Source organism: Doryrhamphus excisus, linkage group LG19, assembly GCF_037039965.1.
Source record: "Doryrhamphus excisus strain RoL-2023G ecotype Guam linkage group LG19, RoL_Dexc_Guam_v1.1, whole genome shotgun sequence".
Classification (NCBI taxonomy): Eukaryota; Metazoa; Chordata; class Actinopteri; order Syngnathiformes; family Syngnathidae; genus Doryrhamphus; species Doryrhamphus excisus.
In genome coordinates this window covers 2,927,751-2,955,428 of record NC_136375.1, presented here as the reverse complement: position 1 = coordinate 2,955,428, position 27,678 = coordinate 2,927,751, and the positions used below count along the sequence as shown (strand labels likewise).

Below are 27,678 nucleotides of genomic sequence, written 5' to 3'. Positions count from 1 at the left end.
TACCAAGGTGAAGTCCATTAGAATGGTGCAGTAACTACATGTAGCCAAAAGGGGGCGAACGTACCCCATGGTTGAACAGGAACCAAATAAGGAAATGACGTCATGCACACATGTCAGCTATGCTCCTAAATAGACACCGGCACGGTTGAACGTGGCTTAAAAAGGGCTAAGGGCTTGGAGCTGAAAGAGGTAAGTAGCGGCTAAATTTTATTTGTGTTGCCGTAAGTATATTATTGAAATAGCTTATCGAATGGTTTTATGGAAGCACTTTAACTAGCTAACTAGTAATCGCCAAACTAGCTAGGTTGCTGTTTCATCATTGACGGTGTGTCAGCACTCATTCAGCATAACTAGTTATAGTAGTCATTAAGTGTGTTTACTAATGAATGTCTTATACCGTCTCTTTATATTCATCTTTCTTTTTTGTTATTTTTGTTTTTAAACGGACCAGGTTCGGTCACGTGTGTTTTTTTCATCAAGTCTTATGTGTGCTTATTAGTATAACATAACATAGCATAGCCTAGCATAGCATAGTGTGCACCTGTCACTTTAAATCACACGTGTCCAAAGTGTGGAGGAGGCTATTTGCAACATGGGGGAACTTGGGGGGAGGGGGGTTAAAAGGTTTGCTACCTGTGATTGCCATTTTCACCTGTAGTGAAGAAATGGGATGTGAATCCTGTTTTTGTTGTGTTCCAGCAGGATGGGGGACATATCAGGAGAGCCAGGCTTCTACTCCAACGCCGAGGGCTACTGGAAGGAGGTTCCCCCTACAGTGGACGGCATGCTGGGAGGCTACGGCAGCATCTCCAGCATCGACATCAATGGTTCCAAAGCCTTCCTTCGCAAGTTCCTTGGTGTAAGAACACATTACAGCACATTGACGTCCGCTCCACTTTTGTTTACTAATGTCATCGTGATTGACAGTCTTTTTCACCATACTCCATTAAACAATTAACCGCTAGATAAATAAAAATAAAGTATCATTTTGCTGACCTCTATATATTAATTGGTGCATAACATTTTCCATATTCCGTCTATAAAAGCTTATATAATATTATACCCTCAAGTTTGGACACATGGGCAAACATGTATATAAGAACCGTTAAGTAATACCGTTAAACCGTTAACATAATATAAAAAGTGTCTTCTTTTTAACATTAATTGTCATAACTTTTATACATTTGATTTTTAGGAAGTTTTGTAGGCGATCACATTTTCTCCGTTCACCTCAAGTCTAAATGGCGTTTGGCGGCAACATGCTATCTGTGTCTCCCCAATAGCTTTTGAATGTAAGACAGATATGAAGTTCGCTTAATTTGTTGCTATTATATAAATAATAATATAATAAAAAAATTGAATTGATCTAATGAACCTAATGATGTAAGTAAATATTTTCTTGATGTAATTTAAATTTTTATGCATACTATTTTATACATTCATTTTGTAATAGTTTTTATGTAATCTTAATATTCTTAATGTAATTTTAATATTTGAATATCATTTTAATGTTTAATATTTATATAATTTATAGTATTTTATACATGTATGTTTTATTATGTCATTAATATTTTAAATAGAATTTAAAATTTTAATATCTTTATTTATATAGTATTTGTACGTTTTTATGTAATTTCAATATTAATATAATTTTAATTTTTTAGATTTTTATTTATATAATGTATAGTATTTTATACATTTTGTATGTTTTTATTATGTCATTAATATTTGAAATTAAATTTTCATTTTAATATCTATTTATATAATGAATAGTGTTTTATTAATTTTGTACGTTTTTATGTAATTTTAATATTTTTAATATAATTTAAATTTTTTATATTTGTATTTATATAATGTATAGTATTTTATACATCATTTTGTATGTTTTTATTGTCATTAATATTTTAAATAGAATTTATTTTTAATATCTTCATTTATGTAATGAATAGTATTATTAATTTGGTTCGTTTTTATGTAATTTTAATATTTTTTAATATTTTAATTTTTTGTTTGTATTTTATACATTTTGTATGTTTTTATGTCATTAAAATTTTAAATAGAATTTTCATTAATATCTTTATTTTTATTATGAATAGTATTTTATTAATTTTGTATGTTTTTATGTAATTTTAATATTTTTTATATAATTTATTTTTTTATATTTGTATTTATATAATGTATGGTATTTTAAACATTAAGTTTCTATTGTCATTTTGATATTCTTCATGGAATTTTAATCTTTTTAAAATAATTAAAATGTTTAGTATTTTTAGGTATAATATTTGATTTTCATTTTGTAACAGTTATGTATTTTTTATATTTTTAATATAATTTAAATGGTACATTTTTATTTTATAATGTATAGTATGTTATACGTTTAAAGTTATTATTGAGTTTCTTAATGTAATTTGAAAATTTTTTAAAATAATTTATATAATAATAATGTGTAATATTTCATACATTCATTTTGTAACAGTTTTTATTCATTCATTCATTCATTTTGAACCGCTTATCCTCACGAGGGTCGCGGGGGATGCTGGAGCCTATCCCAGCTGGCCTTCGGGCAAGAACAGTTTTTATGCCATTTTAATATGCTCCTTTTTTGTATGTGTATATTAACGTGTATACAGTATTGTATGTCCAGACTAAAGTGTATATAAATGCATATATTTTTGTGTTGTGACTGAACGATTAATCGACTGTGATTAATCATGTATGTATATGACATGTGTATATTATGGGGACACGTTTTATGAGTATTGTGTGGTTTAGTCAAACACGGAAGAGATTCCAATTGTTTGTGTCGCAGCTCAAGTCGGTGCTTGTCGCTGCTGCAGGAAGGCGAAGGAAAGACGAATCCGGGTTGCGCTCTCGACTGCGGCGCCGGCATCGGCCGGATCTCCAAACGTTTGCTGCTGCCTCTCTTCAAGATGGTGGACCTGGTGGACGTGACCCAGGAGTTCCTCGACAAAGCCAAAACGTACCTGGGAGAAGATGGCAAGAGAGTGGGCGGCTACTTCTGTCAGGGCCTGCAGGACTTCGTACCGGAGAGCGGACGCTACGACGTCATCTGGATACAGTGGGTCATTGGTGAGTCCTGCATCACACATGTATGTACATGTATTATTAATAAAAGATTTCATAGAGACGAAGTATTTCCTCCATGTGTCCTTCAAGGTCACCTGACTGACAACCACCTGGTGGAGTTCCTGCGGCGCTGCCACAAAGCCTTGCGGCCCAACGGTCTCATCGTCATCAAGGACAACGTGTCGTACGAGGGCGTGGTCCCGGACGAGGTGGACAGCAGCGTGTGTCGAGACCTGGAGATAGTTCGCAGTCTGGTGGTCAGGGCGGGCCTGAGCATCATCTACGAGGAACAACAGGTCAACTTCCCCAAGGAGATCTACCACGTCCACACCCTGGCCCTGCGATGAGACTTCCTGATGTTTTATAGGACGTTTGGAGTCAAACCGTCACGGTGATGCATGCTGCATCGTTAAGTTGTCTCATCTGACAGTATTTATTTTCAACACATTTACATGTGTTTTTTTTTTTTTTACAAAAGAACTGGTCCTGATGAGAGGACTTTTATAATTCAACTTCCTGTTTGTAGCCGCTGCTTTTGAATGTCACCTTGTGCATTTTAGACAGTGCTGAATGTTTTTCAAGGACGTAACAAGGAGGTGCTATTAGCTCAATAAAAAGCACACTAGGAGTCTCTTGTCTCTGCTGTGCCATAACGTTACATAAGTAACGTTAGCAAACAGGAAGTTCACCCTCATGATGCTGTAGTACGGTTGTTTACTACTACATTTCAGATTTGAAATGCTCCTTTAAAGCCTTCAAATCTTTACAGTGCATACACGTGATGACTTTACATTCTCCTGCATCCAATCACGGAATGTGCACACTTGGTTTTGATGACATCCGATCAGGACCAGGTCTCCGCCTGGAATCGTCCGCACGTCTCCATGGCTGTAAGCATCTGCTCGGCGTCATCAGTGGACTTCCCTCCTTCCTGCTCGAAAGCAGCCTTCAGCGCGTCACACACGGCGGTTGGCATCTGTTTAGCATTTCTGCATAATGTAAATTTTTTATTTTTTAAAAAGTACCAGTCAGCGTTAAATGATATGGAACTCCAAGGGTTTGCGGAGAACTCACCCTGCTATGTAAAAGTAGGCCCCTTTATTGGCAACAAGGTCCCAAAGGAGTGCAGCCTTCTCCCTCACACGATGTTGGACGTACACCTTTTCTTCCTGAGATCGGTTACAAAAATAGATTTACAATATGTAATATATTGTGTGTATATGTACACATGTATAGAAAGTCATTTTCACCATCACTGGTTATTGGGATCAGCCATTCCAGTTAAATATATCATATTTAACTGATATATTGGAACACAAAATGTGTGATATATTTTGTTATTTACATATAGATATTCTGGTTAGCACTTTAATTATACAGCAAAGTCTCGTTCTATTGATATTCTCGGGAGTCGGAAAAAATACCGATATAACCGGACTATCCATATATCCGATCCTGCGCCGAACTGCATTAAAAGTGGGCGGATCTTTGATATGGCATGTAATTTTCTCCTTGAGTTCATGGATTGCGTATCTAGCATGCTTTTGTACTACAATACATTTTGTACTACAGTAAATAAAAATAAACTTACGCTTACGATTTCTGGTTACCGGGACATAATTCACCCCGGAACATAATTCACCCCGGAACTATCGATAGGGAAGGTGTTGCCACCCGGAGGGGTAGGCGCGAGGGACGGGTGTTTTCCGCTGTGTGTGCTGCACTCTGGTGGTGGAAGTGTGAAAAATAAAGTTGACTGGAAGCAGCCGTTCGCCGTGTTCTTTTTTGGTATTGAAATCCTTAAGCAAAGATTGATTTAAGCTGCTTTTGTATCGATATAAGCAGACCAAATTGGCTGGCGGGAGATGAAAAGGGCATCGTAGTAACCGGATTATCATAATAACCGGGTATCGTACTAACGGAGCTAATTATATCATAAAAGACTAGAAATTTGCCGGGAAATGAAAATAGTATCGTAATAAGTAGTAATTCGTTTTAACCGATATCGATATAACGAGACTTCACTGTATTTGTTTGCCATTTAGGTTGTTTCATTGCCACTTTAGTTAGTTTTTCATTTAGAAGTCATTGGTTTTGTTCCTAATTTCTCATCAGTTTCTCCTTTCTTTGAGGTGATTGGTCGGGGCACAAGCATGGAGGCGCGCCCACCTTGACTGGACTCTCCCAAGTGTCACCTGGAGTAGGGGCGGGGATTAACTGGGTAGTTGTTGGGTAAATGTAGTTAAAATCTAAAATCTACTGCTTAAAATGTATACAGGAAGTGAAACTTAAGTGTGGTAATATTGAAAGGCTTTTGTAACATAAAAGAAGGGTGTTGTAAGTGTAAATAGTATGGTACCTTTTAGACCAGGGGTCTCAAACACGCGGCCTGTACACTAGTTTGAGGCCCCCGTCTTGATATGAAAGTTTAATGTTAGTGCGGCCCGCGCAAGTTTGATATGGATGCTGTATCGTATCATGTAAAAATAAATAACTGTTAATAGTTATCCTCCCTATCCATGTGGAAGTGGTAAGTTTTTGGCTATTTAAGTTGAAAGGAAATAACTTGAAGGCTACCGTTTAGGTCGCTAGCTCTCTAGTTTGCGAGTTAGCATGTGTCTCGAGACCCTGCAGTTGCTCAATATGTTGTAAATAAAAAGAGTATAAATGTGACTATAGTCGTGTTTTGTCATGTCTACAGGGCTCTAATAATGCTTTGTTCATTTTAATCTGAAAATAATAATTTGTCTACCCACCAACTATATGTGGTTTCTTAAGTTTTTATTATTATTATTATTATTATATTTATTTATTACTGATTTTCTTTATTCTTGATTTATTTATTTTTCATCTTAATTTGTGCAGAAAAATAAAAATTAAGATATTTGAGAACAGTGGGATGTTTTATCAGAGCTTTTATTGTAGAAAAACGGAACCAAAGCACTCAAAAAGTTTGTATATTTTTCTGTTTTTAATAAATGCGTTTTTTTTTAAACCTGATGCGGCCCAGCCTTGCCCAGACCCTAGCTCCAGTGGCCCCCAGGTAAATTGAGTTTGAGACCCCTGTTTTAGACAAATTGCCTCACCATCTTATTGGGGAATTATGGTTGGCCCTTCACGGGTAAAATAAGGTCGGCTGGGTATTTAATCTTGGGTTCGGGTAAGGAAATATGTGTATGGGTTAATGTTTTATGATTTTAGATTAGTAGTAGCAGTGGAGTCGCATCACATGATGGTGTTGAAATGCAGTTTTAAGAGTTTCATGATTAGATGTGTTTTGTAGACGAAAGTGGGGCATTCTGGGCAGATTGGGGCAGCTGGGGGTGTATGGGAGGTGGGAAGTCAAATCATTCTTTTTTTCCCAATTTTTTTTTTTTTTAATTTTTAGTGTTATCCATAAGTTTCTCTGCCAAGCTAAATAAATGTGCTTAGACTCGGCAAACTGCAAGTCTGCCTCCAGAATTGCCCTCAAGCCCAAGGTCTGGTGTGCATATCAGAGGCTATGGCTATCCCGGGCTAGTAAGACGCCATTTTTTCAACTTAAAATCTTAAAAGTGAAATTTGCTTGGTTATGATTGGTGTATATTGTTAATCTGTGAGGTTCAATAAAGTAAAAAAAATGTATTGAGTGATGGTATGACCTGGTCTCTGGAGAAGGCAGAGAAGAGCATCAACTGTCCAACTCCCATCATCTCCTCCCACTCGTTCCTGAAGTAGAAGTCTTTGGACTCGGATCGACAGCCAAAGAAGAGGACGTTGGCTGGGGACAGTGGGGGGCGGGGGTCTGCATGACACGTTCAGGGACAGATCCATGTGCAGAAGTCAAAGTACTCACCATTCTTATCCTCGGCGGTCCTCTCTTGTAAAGCTGACCTGAAGGGCGCCACTCCTGTTCCCGGTCCCACCATGATCACGGGGGTGTCCTTCTCCCTGGGAAACTTTAGACTTCCCTTCTTCACCCAGAGAGGCACATAAACATCTCCTGAAAAGTCAACAATTTGAATATTTTCATGTTCTGAGATACCAATAAGTGATGAGCGTATTTCGGAGTTAAAAAACAAGAACAACCTTTTGTGGGGTCGAGGGAGGCTAACCAGGTGGAGCAGAGACCTCTTCGTGGTTGAAACATTTTGGTTTTATATCGGACCACAGCTACCAGGACCTGCAGCCTGTTAGGGTGAGCCTGTTGTGGGGGGGTTCCAGACATCGACGTAAAGAAGGTGTATATTTTCGAAGTATTAAGGTGAACTACCTGAAGAGAGGACGCGATGGAAAAGGAGCGAGGTTGGATCTCAGGGAAAAGATCCAGCAGGTAGTCTACTCTGAGCTGTGCAGTTGTGTGGGGGAAGTCGGCCAACACCTGCAAAAAAAAAAAAATTCACGTAAATCAAAAGCTGCTCCAGAAAGTGAGGAAAATCCCCTGAAATAATGTTGACAATAATGCATAACAATGCAAGTTTAAAATTAAACTCAGGGGTGCTGCATTGACATCAGCCTCCCTCTTGGCTCCTTTTGGTGCACAGAGGCAGTATTGCAGTACCATATTTCCATTTTCTATGCTGCTTGTCCTTCCATGAAATGCCTTGTTTAAATAAATGCTTTGTGGGAAAACAATATGTTTTGTTTGTTTTTCATTTTAAACTCGTATTGGTATGTTTGTATATTTATTAGGTATATATTTTGAGTGTTGCTGTGTGAAGAGTTTAGTGTTCTTTAGTGCGAGTCACCTTGACTATTCTATTGAGTAATGACTTCCTCCAGTTTTTCATAGTTAGCACATAGTTAGCACATAGAAAACCTGTTTACGACCTTCCAAATATGATTTTTTTAAACATTATTAGAACTCTGTAGACATGAAATAACACCCCTATAGTCACCTTTACACTTGGATTGTGTAGACCAGGGGTCTCGAACACGCGGTCCGCAGGCCAAATGTGGCCCGCAGGACACTAGTTTGAGGCCCCCGCCTTGATATGAAAGTTTGATATGGATGCTGAGTGGTATCATGTACCCAGAAAAAATTATTACGTTTGATTAATGTTCATGTTAAAGGTTAAATAACTGTTAATAGTTATCCTCCCTATCCGTGTGGAAGTGGTAAGTTTTTGGCTATTTAAGTTTAAAGGAAATAACTTGAAGGCTACCGTTTAGGTCGCTAGCTCTCTAGTTTGCGAGTTAGCATGTGTCTCAAGACCCTGCAGTTGCGCAATATGTTGTAAATAAAAAGAGTATAAATGTGACTATAGTCGTGTTTTGTCATGTCTACAGGGCTCTAATAATGCTTTGTTTATTTTAATATGAAAAAATAATTTGTCTACCCACCAACTATATGTGGTTTCTTAAGTTTTTATTATTATTATATTTATTTATTACGGATTGATTACACCCCTGGTGTAGACACAAGAGAAAATAAGACATTCATTGTCTATGCCGCTTAATTCTCACTGGAGTTGTGGGGGTGCTGGAGCCTATCCCAGCTGACTTTGGGCGAGAGGCGGAGTACACCTTGGACTGGTGGCCAGCCAATCACAGGGCACATTTAAAAATAAGACATAAAAGACATAAATATGACTTGTAAATGTGATTTACAGGAAGTGATGTTGGGGGTTCAGAGTTGAGTTTTAACTACTTTTATGCTTAAAGATGCTTAAGATTAATTAATATCTTTTTTGTGGGTTGGGAAATGGAGTTTCACACACAAATTTGAACAAATTTAAAGTGTTAAGAACAACAGCGTATTACTATTCGTTACTATCATCGTAACGGCTATGATCTATTATTAGAAGGATGAACTTTGAACCCTGAGCCCACACCTCCAGCGCAGTGCGCCGTGGTCGGTTGCAGTAGCTGTGCAGCTCCTCCTGGCCTTCCGCTGAGCTGAACTCCACCAGCTTGTCGTGCTCCAGCTCGTTGGTGGAGAAGGTGGAGAGCAGCTCGAAGAAGGAGCGTCGAGGCACGGCACCGATGTCCAGGTAGCTCTCCACCAGGTAGCGTACGGTGCAGGGGGGGGCCAGCCTGCCGGGGACTGGACACACACGACGGGTTCATACTTCTATCTTAATTGCTATAGAGGAGTTTTATTATAGGAGTATGTAATAATACAATTATTGGAACGTCAATGTGATTTGATTTTATTCCGCATGTCTGAAATGAACTAAGCCATGACCGCCATCGATATCGATGATTAGATGATTAGAGTGGAAGAAGACACCTACCTGTAGAACCCGGGCTGGCCGTAAGAGTGAATCTGGCGTCTGGATCTAATCCCAACAATTGACAGAATTGCTCGACGTCCTCCGGTGCGTTGCATGGACGCATCATCACCACGTCGCCTGCAGTGAAACTACACAAAAATGCTGCTTTGAGTCATGGAAGTACAGTAAAGTCTCATTATATCGATATTCTCGGGAGTCGGAAAAAATATCGATATAACCGGACTATCCATATATCCGATCCTGCGCCGAACTGCATTAAAAGTGGGCGGATCTTTGATATGGCATGTAATTTTCTCCTTGAGTTCATGGATTGCGTATCTAGCATGCTTTTGTACTACAATAAATTTTGTACTACAGTAAATAAAAATAAACTTACGCTGTAGTGATTACCGGTTACCGGGACATAATTCACCCCGGAACTAATAAATTCGTTATAACCGATATCGATATAACGAGACTTTACTGTATCTTCAAATGTGTAAAAGAGCACATCGTATTCAGACGGCAAATAGGGAAATGTTCATTCCAGAAAAAATTATATAATGTTAGAAATCACACGGTCCTTCAACGCACCATGTAGGTAACTTTGTCCGACACTGCACAGATAGACTACTACGAATATACTACTATACTACTACTACTACTACTACTACTATTATAGACTACTCTACTGTACTCATTCATTCATTTTCTACCGCTTATCCTCACGAGGGTTGCAGGGGTGCTGGAGCCTATCCCAGCTGTCTTTGGGCGAGAGGCGGGGTACACCCTGGACTGGTGGCCAGCCAATCACAGGGCACATATAGACAAACAACCATTCACACTCACATTCATACCTATGGACAATTTGGAGTCGCTAATTAACCTAGCATGTTTTTTTTTTTTTACTTCTAAGGGCCAGTGGTATCATTAGGCCTATTTTAGAGGCCTAAAATATTCTTAAGCCCCCCTAAATAATTTGATATTTTTTAATTGATTTTTTTTACATTTTTTTAATTGATTTTTTTTTTACAAAAAAATGACAATTTTTTATAAAAAATAACAAAATAAGCAAGCCAATAAGCAGGCTAATATTAGCCTACTGCTACTACTAGTAGTAGTAGTAATAATCATTCATTCATTCATTTTCTATTGCTTCTATTGCAGCTGTCTTCGGGCAAGAGACGGGGTACACCCTGGACTGGTGGCCAGCCAATCACAGGGCACATATAGACAAACAACCATTCACACTCACATTCATACCTATGGACAATTTGGAGTCGCTAATTAACCTAGCATGTTTTTGGAACGTGGGAGGAAACCGGAGTACCCGGAAAAATATTTGGGGTAATAACTATAAAAGCAATCTCCACTTGCTAAATGAAACAATACAAGCAGCTGACGTTGGCAAAATCCAGGGATGAAGAGTCCTTATTTTGTTATTATGTATCACTATTTTGTGGTTACATCTATGATTATTATTATTATTATGGTTGGGGAAAATCACTATATGGTTACATCACCTTACACTTCAGGAAATGTAATGTATTGCAATAGTAACAGATTCTTCCTACTGCTTTTGGACACGTGGAACTGTGAATTAATTTATGGGATGTATTCCATTGTCACTTCATGGATGTTCAAGTCAAATTAAACCAAAAACTCAATAACAATCTGCCAATGTCATTTCTACATTACACTCTTCTGCACTCTGTGTGTTTCCTAACGGACCCACCTCCACCCACCGAGACAAAGAGACCGTTGCCATTGTTCTATGGAAGAACTGTGCCAAGGTGTTGAAACCAACACTCTTCCTGCCTTCATTGATTTATCATCATCCCCAGCTTAGTGCCGACGGCTAGTTTTTTTTTATTCTTAACGACAATAGTTGTCAATTTACAAATGTTGACCAACTTGGAGTTAGCGTGCAGACCTCACAGCTAGGAGACCCGAGTTCAATTCCACCCTCGGCCATCTCTGTGTGGAGTTTGCATGTTCTCCCCGTGCATGCATGGGTTTTCTCCGGGTACTCCGGTTTCCTCCCACATTCCAAAAACATGCTAGGTTAATTAGCGACTCCAAATTGTCCATAGGTATGAATGTGAGTGTGAATGGTTGTTTGTCTATATGTGCCCTGTGATTGGCTGGCGACCAGTCCAGGGTGTACCCAGCCTCTCGCCCCAAGACAGCTGGGATAGGCTCCAGCACCCCCGCGACCCTCGAAAGAATAAGTGGTAGAAAATGAATGAATGGTCGTTAGCCGGGCTGCACGGTGACCTAGTGGTTAGCACGCCTGCCTCACAGCTAGGACACCCAAATTCAATTCCACCCTCAGCCATCTCTGTGTGGAGTTTGCATGTTCTCCCCGTGCATGCGTGGGTTTTCTCCGGGTACTCCGGTTTCCTCCCACATTCCAAAAACATGCTAGGTTAATTAGAGACTGTCCATAGGTATGAATGTGAGTGTGAATGGTTGTTTGTCTATATGTGCCCTGTGATTGGCTGGGCACCAGTCCAGGGTGTACCTTGCCTCTCGCCCAAAAACAGCTGGGATAGGCTCCAGCACGCCCGTGATCCTCGTGAGAATAAGCGGTAGAAAATGAATGAATGTATGTAACTTAAACCAGGCTGCATGGACGACACGTGGTTAGCGCGTAGGCCTCACAGCTCGGAGACCCGAGTTCAATTCCACCCTTGGCCATCTCCGCGTTTTCTACGGGTACTCCGGTTTCCTCCCACATTCCAAAAACATGCTAGGTTAATTGGCGACTCCAAATTGTCCATAGGTATGAATGTGAGTGTGAATGGTTGTTTGTCTATATGTGCCCTGTGATTGGCTGGCCACCAGTCCAGGGTAAAGACAGCTGGGATAGGCTCCAGCACCCCTGCCACCCTTGTGACTATAAGCGGTACAAAAATGAATGAATGAATGACCAACTTGGGAGAGAATTCCCAAATCCGTAGCAAAAACGACTGAAGAGGACGTACTGTATGTTGGATCCCGTGATGTCAAAGTCAATGTGCCTCACATCTTGAAAGTGCTGCGGGTCAGTTACTCTCCTGTTGGACAGCAGCTTGGCGGAGAACGGACACGACCGGGAGGGAGCGGGCTGTTGTGACGGAATCCTCCGACAGTCCTCCGTCTGTCCTTCCACAGATTCCAGAAAATGAAAGGTGTACGTGGGAGGAAGTCTGGTGAGAAATAAGTCAAGATGCATATTCAGCAAAATCAACAGAGACGATCGGGTTTGATGTGAGCAATGGAAAAGGATACTCACGGCTCATCTTCCCTAAGCGGGATCACATCGGCAAAGCCCGGGTACAGCGTCGCCATACTTTGCCAAAAGGATGTCAGCCACACATCAATCACAGCATCAGGCCTGACTTGCAGAAAGAATTGTTATGTAACTCACTGGCATCAAGACTAAGAGAGCAGACAGTCATAGCCAATAAGAAGCCATTCGTGTTAGCATACAAATATGAATGCCAAATGTGTGTCATATTCTTCCATGATTTTGCAATAAGAAGTTATATACTCTATATTTCAATTTGCTCTTTTTTCACCATTTTAGCTGTTGTCCTTTGTCTTATTTGCCAAATTAATATTTTAATAATATTTTAATAATAATAATAATAATATTTTAATAATAATTTAACAATACTAATAATATTATAATAATATAATAATATTCAATATTTACTATTTAATATATTAATATATAATATGCTGGAGTGTATCCCAGCTGTCTTCGGGCGAGAGGCGGGGTATATATATATATATATATATATATAGTATATACTGTATATATATATATATATATAACAAATATATTTAATATGTAATATTATTATAACAATATTTAATATTTAATATTTAATATTCAATATTCAATATTCAATATTCAATATTCAATATTCAATATTCAATATTCAATATTTAATATTTAATATTATTGCAATGGTATGATAATAATATATATAATAATATTTATAATTTAATAATATTTAATATTTTTACGCATTTATTTCCCCCTCATTTTCCACCCCCAACTAATTTTCCAAAAATAACCACTTTATCATTTTATATTTTCTCTAATATTACACATTTTTATTAAAAAAAACAAAACAAAAATGGGAGCGGCATGGCGGTCGAGTGCAAACCTCACAGCTAGGACACCAGGGTTCAATTCCACCCTTTTCAGAATGTGGCCTTTGATGGAAAAAGTATGTGGCATTAACTGATTACCCAACAAACTGCGTTAAAATATAATGGATTTAATGGAATATTTTTTTGCAATCTTTTTTTGATTTTTTTATTTTCCATTATTTTATATTTTAAATTGTATTTATTACCTTTGCATTTTATTATATATTAATTTTATTACTGTTACTACTGTCTAAAAGTACATGTGACATTAAATTATGATTAATTTAAATTTATATTTGGAATTTTTATTTTTATTTTGAATTGTAATCTTTATTTTGTCTATTTATTTTTAATTATGTAATATTATTATTTATTTTTAATCTTATTTATTACCTATTTATTAGATTATATAATATTTTTATTACTGTTATTACTTAAGTATATGTGGCATTAAATGATGATGCATTAAAGAATAAAAAATATACAATTTTTATCTTTTAATTAAATTTTTTCAATTTTTTTCCTGTTTTTGTTTTATTTTAAATAGGTAATAAATAAGATTTTTTTTAAATAATAATACTACATAATTAAAAATAAATAGAGAAAATAAAGATCACAATTCAAAATAAAATAAAGATTCCAAATATAAATTTAAATTAATCATAATTTAGTGTCACATGTACTTTTAGACAGTAATAAAGTAATATTTAATAAATTTATATAATATTTTTATTACTGTTATTACTTAAGTATATGTGGCATTAAATGATGATGCATTAAAGAACAAAAAATATACAATTTTGTATCTTTTAATTACATTTTTTCCTGTTTTTGTTTTATTTTAAATAGGTAATAAATAAGATTTTAAAAAAATAATACTACATAATTAAAAATAGACAAAATAAAGATTACAATTCAAAATAAAAATCAAGATTCCAAATATAAATTTAAATTAATCATAATTTAATGTCACATGTACTTTTAGATAGTAATAACAGTAATAGAATAATATTGTAGCGTAGGCTTTTACCAAAGGTATCAAAACGATTAAAAATAGGTACAATGGTTGGGCGCCAGACAGGGACAAAATAAACTGACCTGTCAATTTACAAGATAACCTTTGGATTTATTCATCCGGCTAGCTTAACCTGTGCTACAGAAGTGAAAAAAAAATACATAAGATACTCAAAGTCAATATAATTTATATTCAAATCCAGAAAAAGAACATTCAAATTATTCAAATCATCATTTGCATTTACTTCCTTCAAAAAAAATCAAATTCTTCATATTATCATTTATATTCAATGTAATCACAAAGAATCCTTCAAATCATCATTTATATTCAATGTAATCACAAAAAATCCTTCAAATTCTCATAATGAAAAAAGTCATATTCACAAAATAATCTACTGCAAACTCAAAAGCGGATTCACAAAAAATAAATTAAATGTCCATTAATTAAGTCCGATAAATTAGGAACCCAGATAGTCTTTTCCCTCTGTGAGGCGTGGGAGTGTGTTTGTGTGTATGTGTATGTGTGTGTGTAGTGTTTGCAGGGGGTTAAATAGTTCACAAGTCCTTTCACAATCAGTTCAGTCCAGTTCGATATGAAAGAAGGGGCAATGATTAGGGTAGGTGTATGGGTTGGGAGCTGTAATGTTCCAGGAGCTGAGGAAACCAGAAGGTAAGGGGAATGTGAGGAGAAAGGAAAATGGAGGAAGCCAGGAGAGTCAAAAGCAGGAGACCAGACTTAGCTTTTGCCGACAACAGAGGAGGGACAAAACAGCCACGGACAGCAGGTCCAACAGAGACTCAGATCCAACCTGCTTCAAGAAACTTTCTTCTTTACCGCTGATAGTTTGTCTTGTCTCAGTTTCTCCTTCAGTTTCCACATTTACTTGAGTTCATTCCTTTTTCGATTAGGATCTTGAATGACTTAAAAATAATCTGCTATTAGTTCTGATCGTCTCCTTTCTTTTCCACTCTCACTTCACACACGGAATCTCCTTTTCCTCTGCCCTTTGTTCTCTCCATGCTCACAGGTGTTCCCTAATTAAATCACTTCCTCCTCCTTCTCCTGCTCAGGTGGCCAGAATTATTTGAGGTTTCCTCTCTTCTCTGCCACATCTCCCCCCCTTGACAAGACCACGCATAGTGGTAATGCCGAGATTGGTGGATCAGTCTAATTCTAGTCCGAGAACCCTGGGAAATCCTCCTCTTCCGAGCTTTCCTGCAGGATATCGAGTACTTTTCGTCTTTCCATATGTTCCAGGTCCTCAGCAGTAGGGTAGAAAGGTTTAAGATTACAAACATGTACAGTTCTTACATCCTGACCTGTATCCTCTAAAACCACTCTGTAGTTCAGGGGTCCAAGTTGTTTAACTACACGGTAGGGTCCTTTCCACTTTTTTCCTAGTTTGGAGGTGAACTTATCCTTTGCCTGTGACTGAGGAAAATTCCTTACCCACACTCTCTGTCGAGGTCTGAAACTAACGGTTCTGCGATTTTTGTTGTAATTTCTCAGTTGCCTAAGTTTTGATTTTCTTATGTTTTCCTCAACAGCGGTTTTGAGTTGTTTCATGCGGTGGACCACATCATAGGCTGGTTTATCAGGGGGATAAATCTGTCCTTTGAGAACTTTGTCTATTGGGCTAATGAGCTTTCTACCAATTTGCAACTCTGCAGGGGTTACACCAGTAGTTTCTTGAACAGCAGAATTTATTGCAAATCTAAATTCAGGAAGGTATTGATCCCACCTGGCATGATTATTATCCAGATAAGAGGCTATCATACATTTCAAATTACGATTCACTCTTTCAGTCATATTAGTTTGTGGATGATAGGCAGTGGTTAGTTTGGGAGTCACAGTCCATTGTTCACAGAGTTCACGGAAAACTGCTGACACAAACTGTGATCCTCGATCAGACAAGATGTAATCAGGTACACCCCATCTTGTGAAGATTTCTTTTCTCAGGAATCGGGCTACTGTTTGGGCTGTAGCAGTTCGTAATGGACTCAATTCAACCCAACGTGTAAAGTAATCCACCACAACCAACAGATACTCATTTCTATCAGGACTTTTTGGTAAAGGACCCATAAGATCAATACCTAACATTTCATTAGGGCTTTTGACAGTGGTTTGTTGGATTTTTCCAGCAGGTTTTTGGTTATCTGCTTTCAGACTTTGACAAACATGACATGTCTTAATGAAGTTTTTTACATCAGTCCACATTCCAGGCCAATATGCCACTTCATAAAGTCGTTTATAGGTTTTGAAAATTCCAGCATGTCCACTTAAAGGGTTCTCATGATAGTTCTGAAGAATCTCCTGAACCAGACTGCGAGGAATGTAAAGCCTATAGTGGATTTCATTTTCAGACATTTGCTTTTTGTGATACAATTTGTCTTCCAGAATGACAAACTCCTGTTTTACTTTTTTGTTTCCTTCAGCTAGCTGCTTCATGACTTGTTCCACATTTATGTCCTTCTTTTGTTCTTCCCAAACCCGGTCAAGGGATATTTGAAGGTTCTCCTCTTTTTTATTAGAGTACAGAAAACATCTGCTGTGGCAAGGAATCCTGGAAAGAGCATCTGGAGCACCATTAAGTTTCCCCTTGCGGTATTCTACGATAAAGTCAAATCTCTGTAATCTCAGAGCCCATCTGATCAACCGACTAGTAGTTTTTGTGGATGAGAGGACCCATTTCAAGGCAGAATGGTCTGTGATTACGGTAAAGAGCGTTGGTTCAAGATAGTGTTGCCATCTTTCTAGAGCCCAAATGATTGCAAGACATTCTTTTTCTGTTACAGAGTAATTCATTTCAGCTCTGTTTAAGGTCCTGCTGGCATATGCCAGAACCACTTCAGTTCCACTGTTCTCCTTCTGTGTTAACACTGCTCCTAGACCAGTATTGCTTGCGTCAGTGTAGACGAAGAAAGGCAAGTCTGGATTTGGGTGACCTAAGATAGGTGGAGAGGTCAAACTGGACTTAAGCTGGTCAAAGGCCTGCTGGCAAGCTTGGCTCCAGATGAAAGGGTTTCCCTTTTTCTTAAGGTCATTCAAGGGTTGAGCAGTTTTTGAGAAGTCTGGTACAAACTTGTGATACCATCCGGCAAGTCCTAAGAATCTCTGAACTTCTTTGAGATTTGTTGGCACTGGATAGGCCTGAATGGCCTCCACTTTGTCAGGATCAGCTCTGACTCCTTTACCAGAAACAATGTGACCAAGAAATCTGATTTCTCTGAGACAGAATTTGGACTTCTTCAGATTGATGGTCAGATTGGCCTTCTGGAGTCGATCTATTACCATCTGCAGACGCTCAAAATGTTGAGTGACAGATGAAGAATAAACAATTATGTCATCTAGATAAACTAGACAAATCTCTCCCCGCAGACCCTCCAAGACTCTTTCCATGAGTCTTTGGAAAGTGGCTGGTGCATTCTTTAGACCAAAAGGCATGACATTGAAGTGGTACAGTCCAGAGTGGGTGACAAAAGCAGTTTTCGCTTTGCTGACAGGATCCATGGGCACCTGCCAGTATCCGCTGTTCAAGTCAATAGTGGAAAAGAGAGAGGCTCCAGACAGTGACTCCAGAATTTCATTGATGTTAGGCAGAGGATATGCATCTGTTTCAGTTGCAGCATTCACTTTTCTAAAATCCACGCAAAATCTGTGGCCACCATCTTTTTTTGGTGGGAGGACTACAGGAGAGGCCCATCCAGAATGAGAGGGTTCCACAACTCCAGTGGAAATCATCTCCCTTAACTGTTCCTCAACGATTGCTTGTTTAGCAGGTGACAACCTGTATGGTCTTTGTTTGATTGGGATGACATTAGTGGTATATATGGTGTGCTGTAAAACATCAGTCTTTCCTGGTTTATTTGTACAGACTTGTGGGTGAGACTCAAGAATCTGTTTTAAGTGTTTCTTTTCTCCATCTTGCAAATGAGCCTCAGATACAGCAATGTTAATGTAATCTTGGACTTCCATTCGCACTGGCTCGAGGGAGAGATTGGGAGGTGGTACTGAACTTATAAGCGAAAGTTTCTGACCCTGATGGCTTAGGAGAGGTGATGACCCTGCCTTATCACTCTTCTGGGGGAGGGATGCATTACCTGGCTGAAAGGGATAAGTAAGAGAGGGGTCTGACTTAAAGCTATAAACTCTATCAGCCACACTGATTATCATTCCGTCACTAGAAATATAATCAAGGCCAAGAACTATACCATAAGCCAGAGCTTCTGGCCCAAGTACAGCTACTGGTAAACTGGTCATGTGGCCTTGAAGATCGATAGAAAGGTTTTCCCACCCAATTGGAGTGGCTGCTTCCCCATTAGCTAAATACAAGGGGCCTTCTACCCATGGTTGAAGATTAGCTGTTGAGCCCTTTAATTCTACCCACAGATACTCATGAATGAGGGTGTAACTAGCTCCTGTGTCAACTATGGCTTTTCCACGCCATGTACCGATTGAAACTGGCACTAGGAGTTGTTGGGGACTAGACAAAGCACCAAGGGGCTCACCTTTAACCTCTGACCTTGCCTCATTTGAGGCTTTCCGGACTCGTGAAGATGTTGGTCGGAAGAATTTTTTTGATTTTATCAGTGATACAGAACCATTCCCAGGCATTCCCTTTGGTTTTAAAGCTCGTGGAGGATGTTTGGACACCTGCTGGGGATTAATGGAACGGCCAGGTGTACTGTAATGTGGGCAAGAACCCGGAGGATGATTACCATTACATCTCCAACATAAAACAGGGGGTCTGGTTTTGTCAACAGGCTGACCTGAGTTTGTATTTTTTGGAACGGGGTTGACATGTTTAACATTCACTCTCTGATTGTATTCCAACTGCTGTTCCTGGTCTTTTTCTATTTGGTGACCCAGGCGGACTAGATCTTCAACAGTGTCAACTCTGCCTCTGAGCTGACTGGCAAGAAGAGGGTTAATATTTCTCAGAATCATTTTCACTATGCTAGCTTCGGTTAGAGTAGGCTTCCATCTTTTGCAGAGGGCTCTGTAAGAAAAAGCGAAGTCTCTGATAGTTTCCTTCTCTTGTTGTTTTCTTGTCCTGACCCGTTCAGCCAGCTCGTCTTCATAATCTTCTGATAAGAAAGCAGAAAGGAAAACAGTTTCAAACTGACTCCAAGTAGTCACTTTAGATCTTGCGATTTCCCACCAGTCACGAGCAGTCCCCTGGAGTACAGTTCTGAAAGTTGCTAAAATCTCAGTGTCGGATAAGGGATGTAGGGCAAGAAAATCATGACACTTGGAAAGATAATTGAGAGGATCAGGATCATCATCAGTTGAACCATAGGTTGGAAAGGTCAACCTGATATGATCACTTTTCACAGCTGATGTGGTGTGAATAGGTATCGAAGGTTTTTCTATTGAACAAGAAGGAGAGCTTTCTTGAGAGGGACTAAGAGTGGCTTTGGTCATGATAGCTTCAAGTTTTCTCTCCAAAGAAGAGGTTTTTTGTTCCAGACTTTGTAATTGTTCTTTACTCTCAGCTTCTACTTTCTCCAGATTATTAGTCAGCTTTGTTAGCTCCACATTAGCTGCCTGTATCATTTTTGACAACTCATAGATGCTTTTTTGAGTATCTGTATGAAAACACTTGAGCTCTCCTTGAACTTCAGCTTGAAGTTGCTCTACCATAAAGCGAATCTCTGACAGAAGAGAGATTTCAGAATTTTTCAATTCCTCTTCCAGGATCAGTTTGGTTCCTTTCACAATATTATCAATTTCTCTTTCCATTCCTTCTTTGTAAGATCCAATATTTGTAATGAGTTGGCGATGATTTGTGCTGATAAGATCTTTAAGTTCTTTAAGGTGGTCATTTGATGTATGTTGATTTTCTTTCAAACATGTTGTTAAGTCTTTAAGGGCTAAACTTTGATCTTCTATTCCTTTATTAACTCGGTCCCAACCCTCCTGGGTTTTTGCTACCAGTTGATGCAAGTTCCGAGCAGGAGTAGGGATGGCTTGTGGAAGATCACATTGTACTGGAGATACGGAATAAGAAGGAGAAGCATTGAGATTCAGTTGTCTGCTTTCTGGATCAGGTGAAGAGGACACTGCTTCAGATTCCCAAGCGAGAGATTGATGGACAAAAGAAATATTTTCATGTGGGGGAACAGATGTATAATGGCCAGAGGCGTCAGTTATTCCACCTTGTGGCTGATGGGGAGTTGTGAAGTAAGTCTGTAAGTGTGCACTATTTACACCATAGTTATGGACAGGGGTATGAACATCAGGAGCTTCTATATCCAGAGAAACTGATGGTGACACTGAAGAAGTCTGCTGATTATCCATAATGTAAGTTGTGTGATATATCAAAATAAATTAGGTGAGATGTGCATTTTTCATTAACTGCAGCATTACAGAGTCAATCACAGCAATCAAAGCAGTATACCCATAGCAGCAATCCAAAGTAGCTTGCGAAAACCCTTAATGCATGCAGGATAGCATCAAAGAACAGTTAACATGCATAACATTGACAAAAACATTCAAACATGCAAGAGTATTAGCAAAAACATATAAGCATTGCATAGTATAGCACATCAATTGCAGCTTTAACTCATGGCCTCGGCCCCACGTTGGGCGCCATTTCTGTAGCGTAGGCTTTTACCAAAGGTATCAAAACGATTAAAAATAGGTACAATGGTTGGGCGCCAGACAGGGACAAAATAAACTGACCTGTCAATTTACAAGATAACCTTTGGATTTATTCATCCGGCTAGCTTAACCTGTGCTACAGAAGTGAAAAAAAAATACATAAGATACTCAAAGTCAATATAATTTATATTCAAATCCAGAAAAAGAACATTCAAATTATTCAAATCATCATTTGCATTTACTTCCTTCAAAAAAAATCAAATTCTTCATATTATCATTTATATTCAATGTAATCACAAAGAATCCTTCAAATCATCATTTATATTCAATGTAATCACAAAAAATCCTTCAAATTCTCATAATGAAAAAAGTCATATTCACAAAATAATCTACTGCAAACTCAAAAGCGGATTCACAAAAAATAAATTAAATGTCCATTAATTAAGTCCGATAAATTAGGAACCCAGATAGTCTTTTCCCTCTGTGAGGCGTGGGAGTGTGTTTGTGTGTATGTGTATGTGTGTGTGTAGTGTTTGCAGGGGGTTAAATAGTTCACAAGTCCTTTCACAATCAGTTCAGTCCAGTTCGATATGAAAGAAGGGGCAATGATTAGGGTAGGTGTATGGGTTGGGAGCTGTAATGTTCCAGGAGCTGAGGAAACCAGAAGGTAAGGGGAATGTGAGGAGAAAGGAAAATGGAGGAAGCCAGGAGAGTCAAAAGCAGGAGACCAGACTTAGCTTTTGCCGACAACAGAGGAGGGACAAAACAGCCACGGACAGCAGGTCCAACAGAGACTCAGATCCAACCTGCTTCAAGAAACTTTCTTCTTTACCGCTGATAGTTTGTCTTGTCTCAGTTTCTCCTTCAGTTTCCACATTTACTTGAGTTCATTCCTTTTTCGATTAGGATCTTGAATGACTTAAAAATAATCTGCTATTAGTTCTGATCGTCTCCTTTCTTTTCCACTCTCACTTCACACACGGAATCTCCTTTTCCTCTGCCCTTTGTTCTCTCCATGCTCACAGGTGTTCCCTAATTAAATCACTTCCTCCTCCTTCTCCTGCTCAGGTGGCCAGAATTATTTGAGGTTTCCTCTCTTCTCTGCCACAATATATATTAAATGTATATAATATTTTAATTACTGCTATTACTTAAGTATATGTGGCATTAAATGATGATGCATTAAAGAATAAAAAATATAAACTTTTTATCTTTTAATTATATTTTTCCAGTTTTTGTCTTATTTTAAATAGGTAATAAATAAGATTAAAAAAAAATACTACATAATTAAAATAAATAAACAAAATAAAGATTACAATTAAAAATAAAAAAGATTCCAAATTTAATTTAATCATAATTTAATGTCACATGTACTTTTAGACAGTAATAACTGTAATAAAAATAATATATAATACATCTATATAATATTTTTATTACTAATAACAGTAATAAAAATAATATATAATACATCTATATAATATTTTTATTACTGTTATTACTTAAGTATATGTGGCATTAAATGATGATGCATTAAAGAATAAATAAATATAATTTTTTTTTCTTTTAATTACCTTTTTTTCCTGTTTTTGTTTTATTTTATTCATTTTTCACTCATTTAATTTTATTAGTTTAAAGGTATGTGTGGCAATGAATGACAATACATTAAAGAATACAAAAAATAAAAATGCTTCTGGTCGTATTCATTATTGACAAAAGCATCCCATAATACACTCACCCCAGGTCATGCTGGTCATCAGCGAGGCCCACGGGCATCAGCACCGTGGCGCCCAGCTGCACCAGACGCTTATGGAGCTTCTTAGCCACAAAATTGAACCTCCAAACAAAGACAGGAGACACATCATTGAGAGAGTGAGAGTGAGACTCCACTTTGGGGACAAAAACAGCAGCCCAGACTTACTTTGGGTAAGACGAGTCCCCCAGGCCCAGTATGGCACAGTCCAGCCGACACAGAGACCCGACTGGTAAAGTTTTCTTAAAAAGGAACCTCCAGAAATTCTACAGAGAGAAACATGAGCAGGGTTGAACTCTGAATTATGACCGTTACAGATGGTCCTCGGTCTTCGTAACTAGGGCGGCGATGCGAGTAGAAAGTGGAAGACCACATAAATGGAATCTTTTTGTAGTTAGAGCATACAAAACCTGTTTACCACCCACTAAATACCCACTTTTAACAATATTAGAGCCCTCCAAACATGACATAACACCCACCTTTATGTTCGTATTACTCAATACAGTAGATATAATTATACAAAATAATACATTTAAGACATAAATACAACTTGTGCTTGTGTGTGTTGCAGTAAATACGTTCAGTGTGGCGAACAGGAAGTGACGCCGGGGTTTGCACAGTTGAGTTTTAGCTTGTTATTATTAGCTTGTGCCGTGAGATAATCTACATCCGTAATAAAACCCTCTTGTTCCAGTGCTGGTCTCACCAAACAATTACTGACACCTAGTGACCGGTGTAAAATACTACATCCACAATTTGAATGCGTCTTTGGGAAAAAAACTGCTAAAGTATATATATTTTTTTACTAATGAAAGGCTGTTTTCAACCAGAAAACAGCATTATTTATTAACGAATACTGGATATGTTTGAAAAACCGTGACAGAGTACATTCATTTCGCCACAAATACATTCGGACTACCACAAATACATTTGCCTGGGCTCATAAACACATTATAACGGGACTGTCTGCCAACATAGCTTGTTCCGACTTGGTATGATACAATGTACCGTGTCTCTGCTTCTCAACACACCACATACGCACCTAGTCTGCTAGAGAATAAGAAGACGTAGCAGGAGGGCTCGGTGACACTGAGCCTCTCCAGAGAGGGCAGCAATGAGTCAGCAAGAAGGAAGTAACCAACTCGGACAGAAAAGATGGCGACTCATTCCATCTGAATTTTACCTTCATGTTGTCTGGAGGGTCTCCTTGGCCAGTGGTTGAGCAGACAAAAACAACCAGAGGCTCTGTGATCAAGTTGGCCTGTTAGACAAGAAGACATACATGCACGATGCCATCAATACAAGCAGGACGAACACCCGCTTGGTGTAAATTTGTAAACGAAAACCCACCACATTGTAGTCATCCAGAGATGACACACGCACTTGCATGTGTCTTCTCAGCGCCTGCCAGGCAATCCTCTGTGCCGTGTCCTGGGCCGTCCCCGTCTGGCTCCCATACAGGATGAGCAAAGCAGGGATTGACATTATGCCTAAAAGAGACAAACAGTCATATGTTGACTACAGGATTTCCACTATATTTATGTATTATTTTATTATTTTTTTAATCTAAAACTAAAGTAGGCTGCACAGTGGATAAGTGGTTAGCGCGCAGACCTCACAGCGAGGAGACGTGAGTTCGATTCCACCCTCCGCCATCTCTGTGTGGTGTTCGCGTGTTCACTCCCACATTCCAAAAACATGCTAGATTAATTAGCGACTCCAAATTGTCCATAGGTATGAATGTGAGTGTGAATGGTTGTTTGTCTATATGTGCCCTGTGATTGGCTGGCCACCAGTCCAGTGTGTACCTCTTGCCCGAAAACAGCTGGGATAGGCTCCAGCACCCCTGTGGCCCTCGTGAGGACAAGCGGTAGAAAATGGATGAAAAACTAAAGTAACGCAACTTTACATCATTAAACAGGTGCCCGCAAGGCATGCTGCGTAAACGTGAGATATTAGATATGGTTACTCACAAGGCGAATCAGACACATCATGAATGGTTTTTTTTGTTTTAAATCACCCATGCGGGTGGCAAGGCGGTCGAGTGGTTAGTGCGCAGACCTCACAGCGAGGAGACGTGAGTTCGATTCCACCCTCGGCCATCTCTGTGTCTAGTTTGCATGTTCTCCCCGTGCATGCGTGGGTTTTCTCCGGGGACTCCGGTTTCCTCCCACATTCCAAAAACATGCTAGGTTAATTAGCGACTCCAAATTGTCCATAGGTATGAATGTGAGTGTGAATGGTTGTTCACACAGGTGCCCGCAAGGCATGCTGCGTAAACGTGAGATATTAGATATGCTTACTTACAAGGCAAATCGGACACATCATTAATGTTTTTTTTTGTGTTTGTCTTTTTTTTTTTTTTAAATCACCCATGCATGTGATAAAACATGCACAAAATGAAACAGCTGAGTCAATAACTTCATTTTCTGTTGTTAGATAAGCTTTAAAACCATAACGTTTGACTCCAACTAAACACACGTTTTGCATCGTGGCCATTTACTAATCATAGCCAATTATTAATTATGCAAATTAGATGATACTCTCTTGCACAGATACATGTCAGCCCCGTGAAAAATACTTGTGTAAAGTAGCAGTTACCATAGCAACCTCACCAACCCCAATACTGCGTCTGGTGCTGTTTAGCATTGTATCGAAGGCACCAAAGCAAGAGTTTGTAATTGTTTTAAATATGAAATTAAAATGTTACAAAACCCGTATTTTAGCGATTTAAAAAATCTGACAGTGAGCGTGCATATTCTGTCGGAGAGTCACTGCAATTATTATTAAAAATTCATTTTTTCATGAGTATTTTCATTTGTATACATGTTTGTTGGGTAGATTACTTCACCTTCAATTTTGTACATTTACACATTTTTATACATCACATCATTTCACATCAAATATAATTGAAATACTTTCAAACTCATACACCGAAGCTATATAGAAGATTGAAAGTATATGGCAAAGGTGGGCAAAGTGCAGCCCGAGGGCCACATCAGGCCTGCCAATCCTGCCTATCCAAACAACACAACATAGAGGACGCACACATAGTAATACCTACTGCATCACTGCACTGTGAGTACATACAAACAAGTATCTCCACGCAATACCCATGCAAAAAAAACAACACCATATATTCCTGCCACAAGGCATGCTGGGCAGCCTGTGCTACTCTTTCTCCCAACATTTTTCCATGTTTGCTACATTGCAAAATTTGTTGAGGTTGCCAGATAAGTAAACAAGAAGGGTTTAACATACGCTAATGTTTTAATGCTGGACTACCCAGCATGTCTTGTGGGCATTTTGGGAATGACAGTTTTAAGTTACATGCTGTTTAGCGCTAAGTTGTTGATTTATGTGATGCGTTAACTTGCTGTGTTTCCATTTTGTTGCACTGTGAGCAAGTATGTTGTTTTGCTGCATATAGGCGAGTTTGGCCACCCATAGTATATGGAAAACTAGCATACTTTAAACTAGTATATCTACCTGAAGACAAACTGTAATTAAATATGTTTTTCTGCTCTAATCTGCTCTAACTTATTTATGTAACATTGCTATGTTTAGGTTACACAAATATGCGACAGGCCACTAAAATGCCGTTTTTGGCCCCTTGTCCTAACTTTTGACACTCCTTGTGTGGTTCCTTCCAGAACAGACAACAACAACAGACAACAACAACAAAGTATTGTACTTACATCCTTAGCTTAGCAAAAGCCAACCACAACACCAAACTTCATGAATTTAATAATATACTACTTGTGCTATGCCCCAATACATTGTAAATTCTGTAAGACAACCTTTTGTAAAGGCAATGCAATGATACAATGCTTGACTGTGCCTGAAGTGTCCTTGTAGTACTCTTACTGGTGCTAGCTGTCTAGCGACTAGCAGGCTAGCAACAGTATGAATACCGGTGCACGTTCATATTTATTTTCTATCACTATTGTCATTAATATATACGAGTATTGAAAATTACCACTTACAGTTCCCGTCGTCGTCATTAAAACGCAGTAAAATGAATTGTCAGCCACGCTCAGAAGTCTTCCATAAGAATATGTCCGTCACACTTTACGGCATAAATGTCGCAACGTGATTGGCCGGTGGACTGCCGGTGCGTTCACTGATCAGAAAAAAATCCGACAACACCTGTTGTACAGTATTTTGCTTTGAGGGATTTCAATTTTTATATTTTTTCTAATGTGTATATTTTACTGTTTGTGTTGAGACCCATTTTTTACTTTAACATTGCTATATTTCAAAAATGTACATATATACTTCCACTTCGATGCGTTTCTGACGAACATCGTCGCTACTCGTTATTTTTCGTTTAGCTTCGGCAGCCAATGACTGCTACGAGTACTATGATGCCGCGCACCAATCAATCCAATGAGAAAGAAGAATACTTGGGTGTTTCATTGGGTCTTTTTGTGTAACACTATGTAAACAGGAAGTGACGGCTGGCCGGCCTGCGGTCACGTGATATTGACATTACACAGACAACAGCAGCACACCATTGTCTATGTGGCAGACGGCTTATCTATAATAAACACTTAAAAGGTACAGCTTGATTGCGATTTTATTTACATATATTTTTACATGTAAGGTACCTGAAGGTATTTACAAGTATTACCAACTTTACTTTTACACAAGTATGGCTTTTGGCTACTTTAAACAAGAAAATAGTCCCTGATGATAAAACATAAAATACTTTAAAAAACACATGAATTCTGGTAGTGCAAATATATTTTAATCAAATATGATTTAGAGATTTTTTTATTATACCAAATATATCAGTGAACCGAGTGAACAATGTATGTACCACACTATAGACTTTATTTATATTACATAATACTTAATGTGTGTCAGTTTTGAAAGAGCAC

The 27,678-nt window shown here is 38.4% G+C and overlaps 2 protein-coding genes across 5 annotated transcripts; one reads left to right on the top strand and one right to left on the bottom strand.

Moving 5' to 3' along the window:
• Positions 1-59: 59 nt before the first annotated feature.
• On the top strand, positions 60-4,048 carry ntmt1 (N-terminal Xaa-Pro-Lys N-methyltransferase 1). 4 transcript variants are annotated; one of them, XM_058057576.2, is made up of 4 exons: positions 60-189; positions 703-859; positions 2,810-3,090; positions 3,178-4,048. In XM_058057576.2, exons 2-4 carry the CDS (start codon positions 825-827, stop codon positions 3,432-3,434), a joined length of 573 nt encoding a protein of 190 aa, XP_057913559.2. In that variant the 5' UTR covers positions 60-189; positions 703-824; the 3' UTR covers positions 3,435-4,048. The 4 variants fall into 4 exon arrangements, with proteins under 4 accessions (XP_057913559.2, XP_057913557.2, XP_057913558.2 ...); XM_058057574.2 differs by having other exon boundaries at positions 2,838-3,090; positions 3,178-4,034; XM_058057575.2 differs by having other exon boundaries at positions 70-189; positions 700-859.
• On the bottom strand, positions 3,677-26,859 carry ndor1 (NADPH dependent diflavin oxidoreductase 1). The gene is made up of 15 exons (XM_058057572.2): positions 26,782-26,859; positions 24,146-24,285; positions 23,979-24,056; positions 22,964-23,061; positions 22,781-22,879; positions 12,559-12,660; positions 12,269-12,472; positions 9,303-9,430; positions 8,901-9,112; positions 7,340-7,447; positions 7,156-7,270; positions 6,923-7,069; positions 6,729-6,847; positions 4,162-4,256; positions 3,677-4,076 (listed from the first exon to the last, which is right to left on the bottom strand). The coding sequence occupies exons 2-15, from the start codon at positions 24,278-24,280 to the stop codon at positions 3,932-3,934; spliced, it is 1,785 nt and encodes a 594-aa protein (XP_057913555.2). The 5' UTR covers positions 24,281-24,285; positions 26,782-26,859; the 3' UTR covers positions 3,677-3,931.
• Between the last annotated feature and the right edge of the window lie 819 nt (positions 26,860-27,678).

Bases quoted from the DNA above. Each gene is read 5' to 3' on its own strand.
- ntmt1 (XM_058057574.2), top strand. From the start codon at position 704: ATGGGGGACATATCAGGAGAGCCAGGCTTCTACTCCAACGCCGAGGGC. The intron at 860-2,837 runs GTAAGAACACAT...TCGCTGCTGCAG, and splicing joins TCCTTCGCAAGTTCCTTGGT to GAAGGCGAAGGAAAGACGAA. The intron at 3,091-3,177 runs GTGAGTCCTGCA...GTGTCCTTCAAG, and splicing joins CTGGATACAGTGGGTCATTG to GTCACCTGACTGACAACCAC.
- ndor1 (XM_058057572.2), bottom strand. From the start codon at position 24,280: ATGTCAATCCCTGCTTTGCTCATCCTGTATGGGAGCCAGACGGGGACG. The intron at 9,431-12,268 runs GTACGTCCTCTT...ATTTTTGTGTAG, and splicing joins ATCACGGGATCCAACATACA to TTTCACTGCAGGCGACGTGG. The intron at 7,070-7,155 runs GTTGTTCTTGTT...TTGACTTTTCAG, and splicing joins CTCCCTCGACCCCACAAAAG to GAGATGTTTATGTGCCTCTC.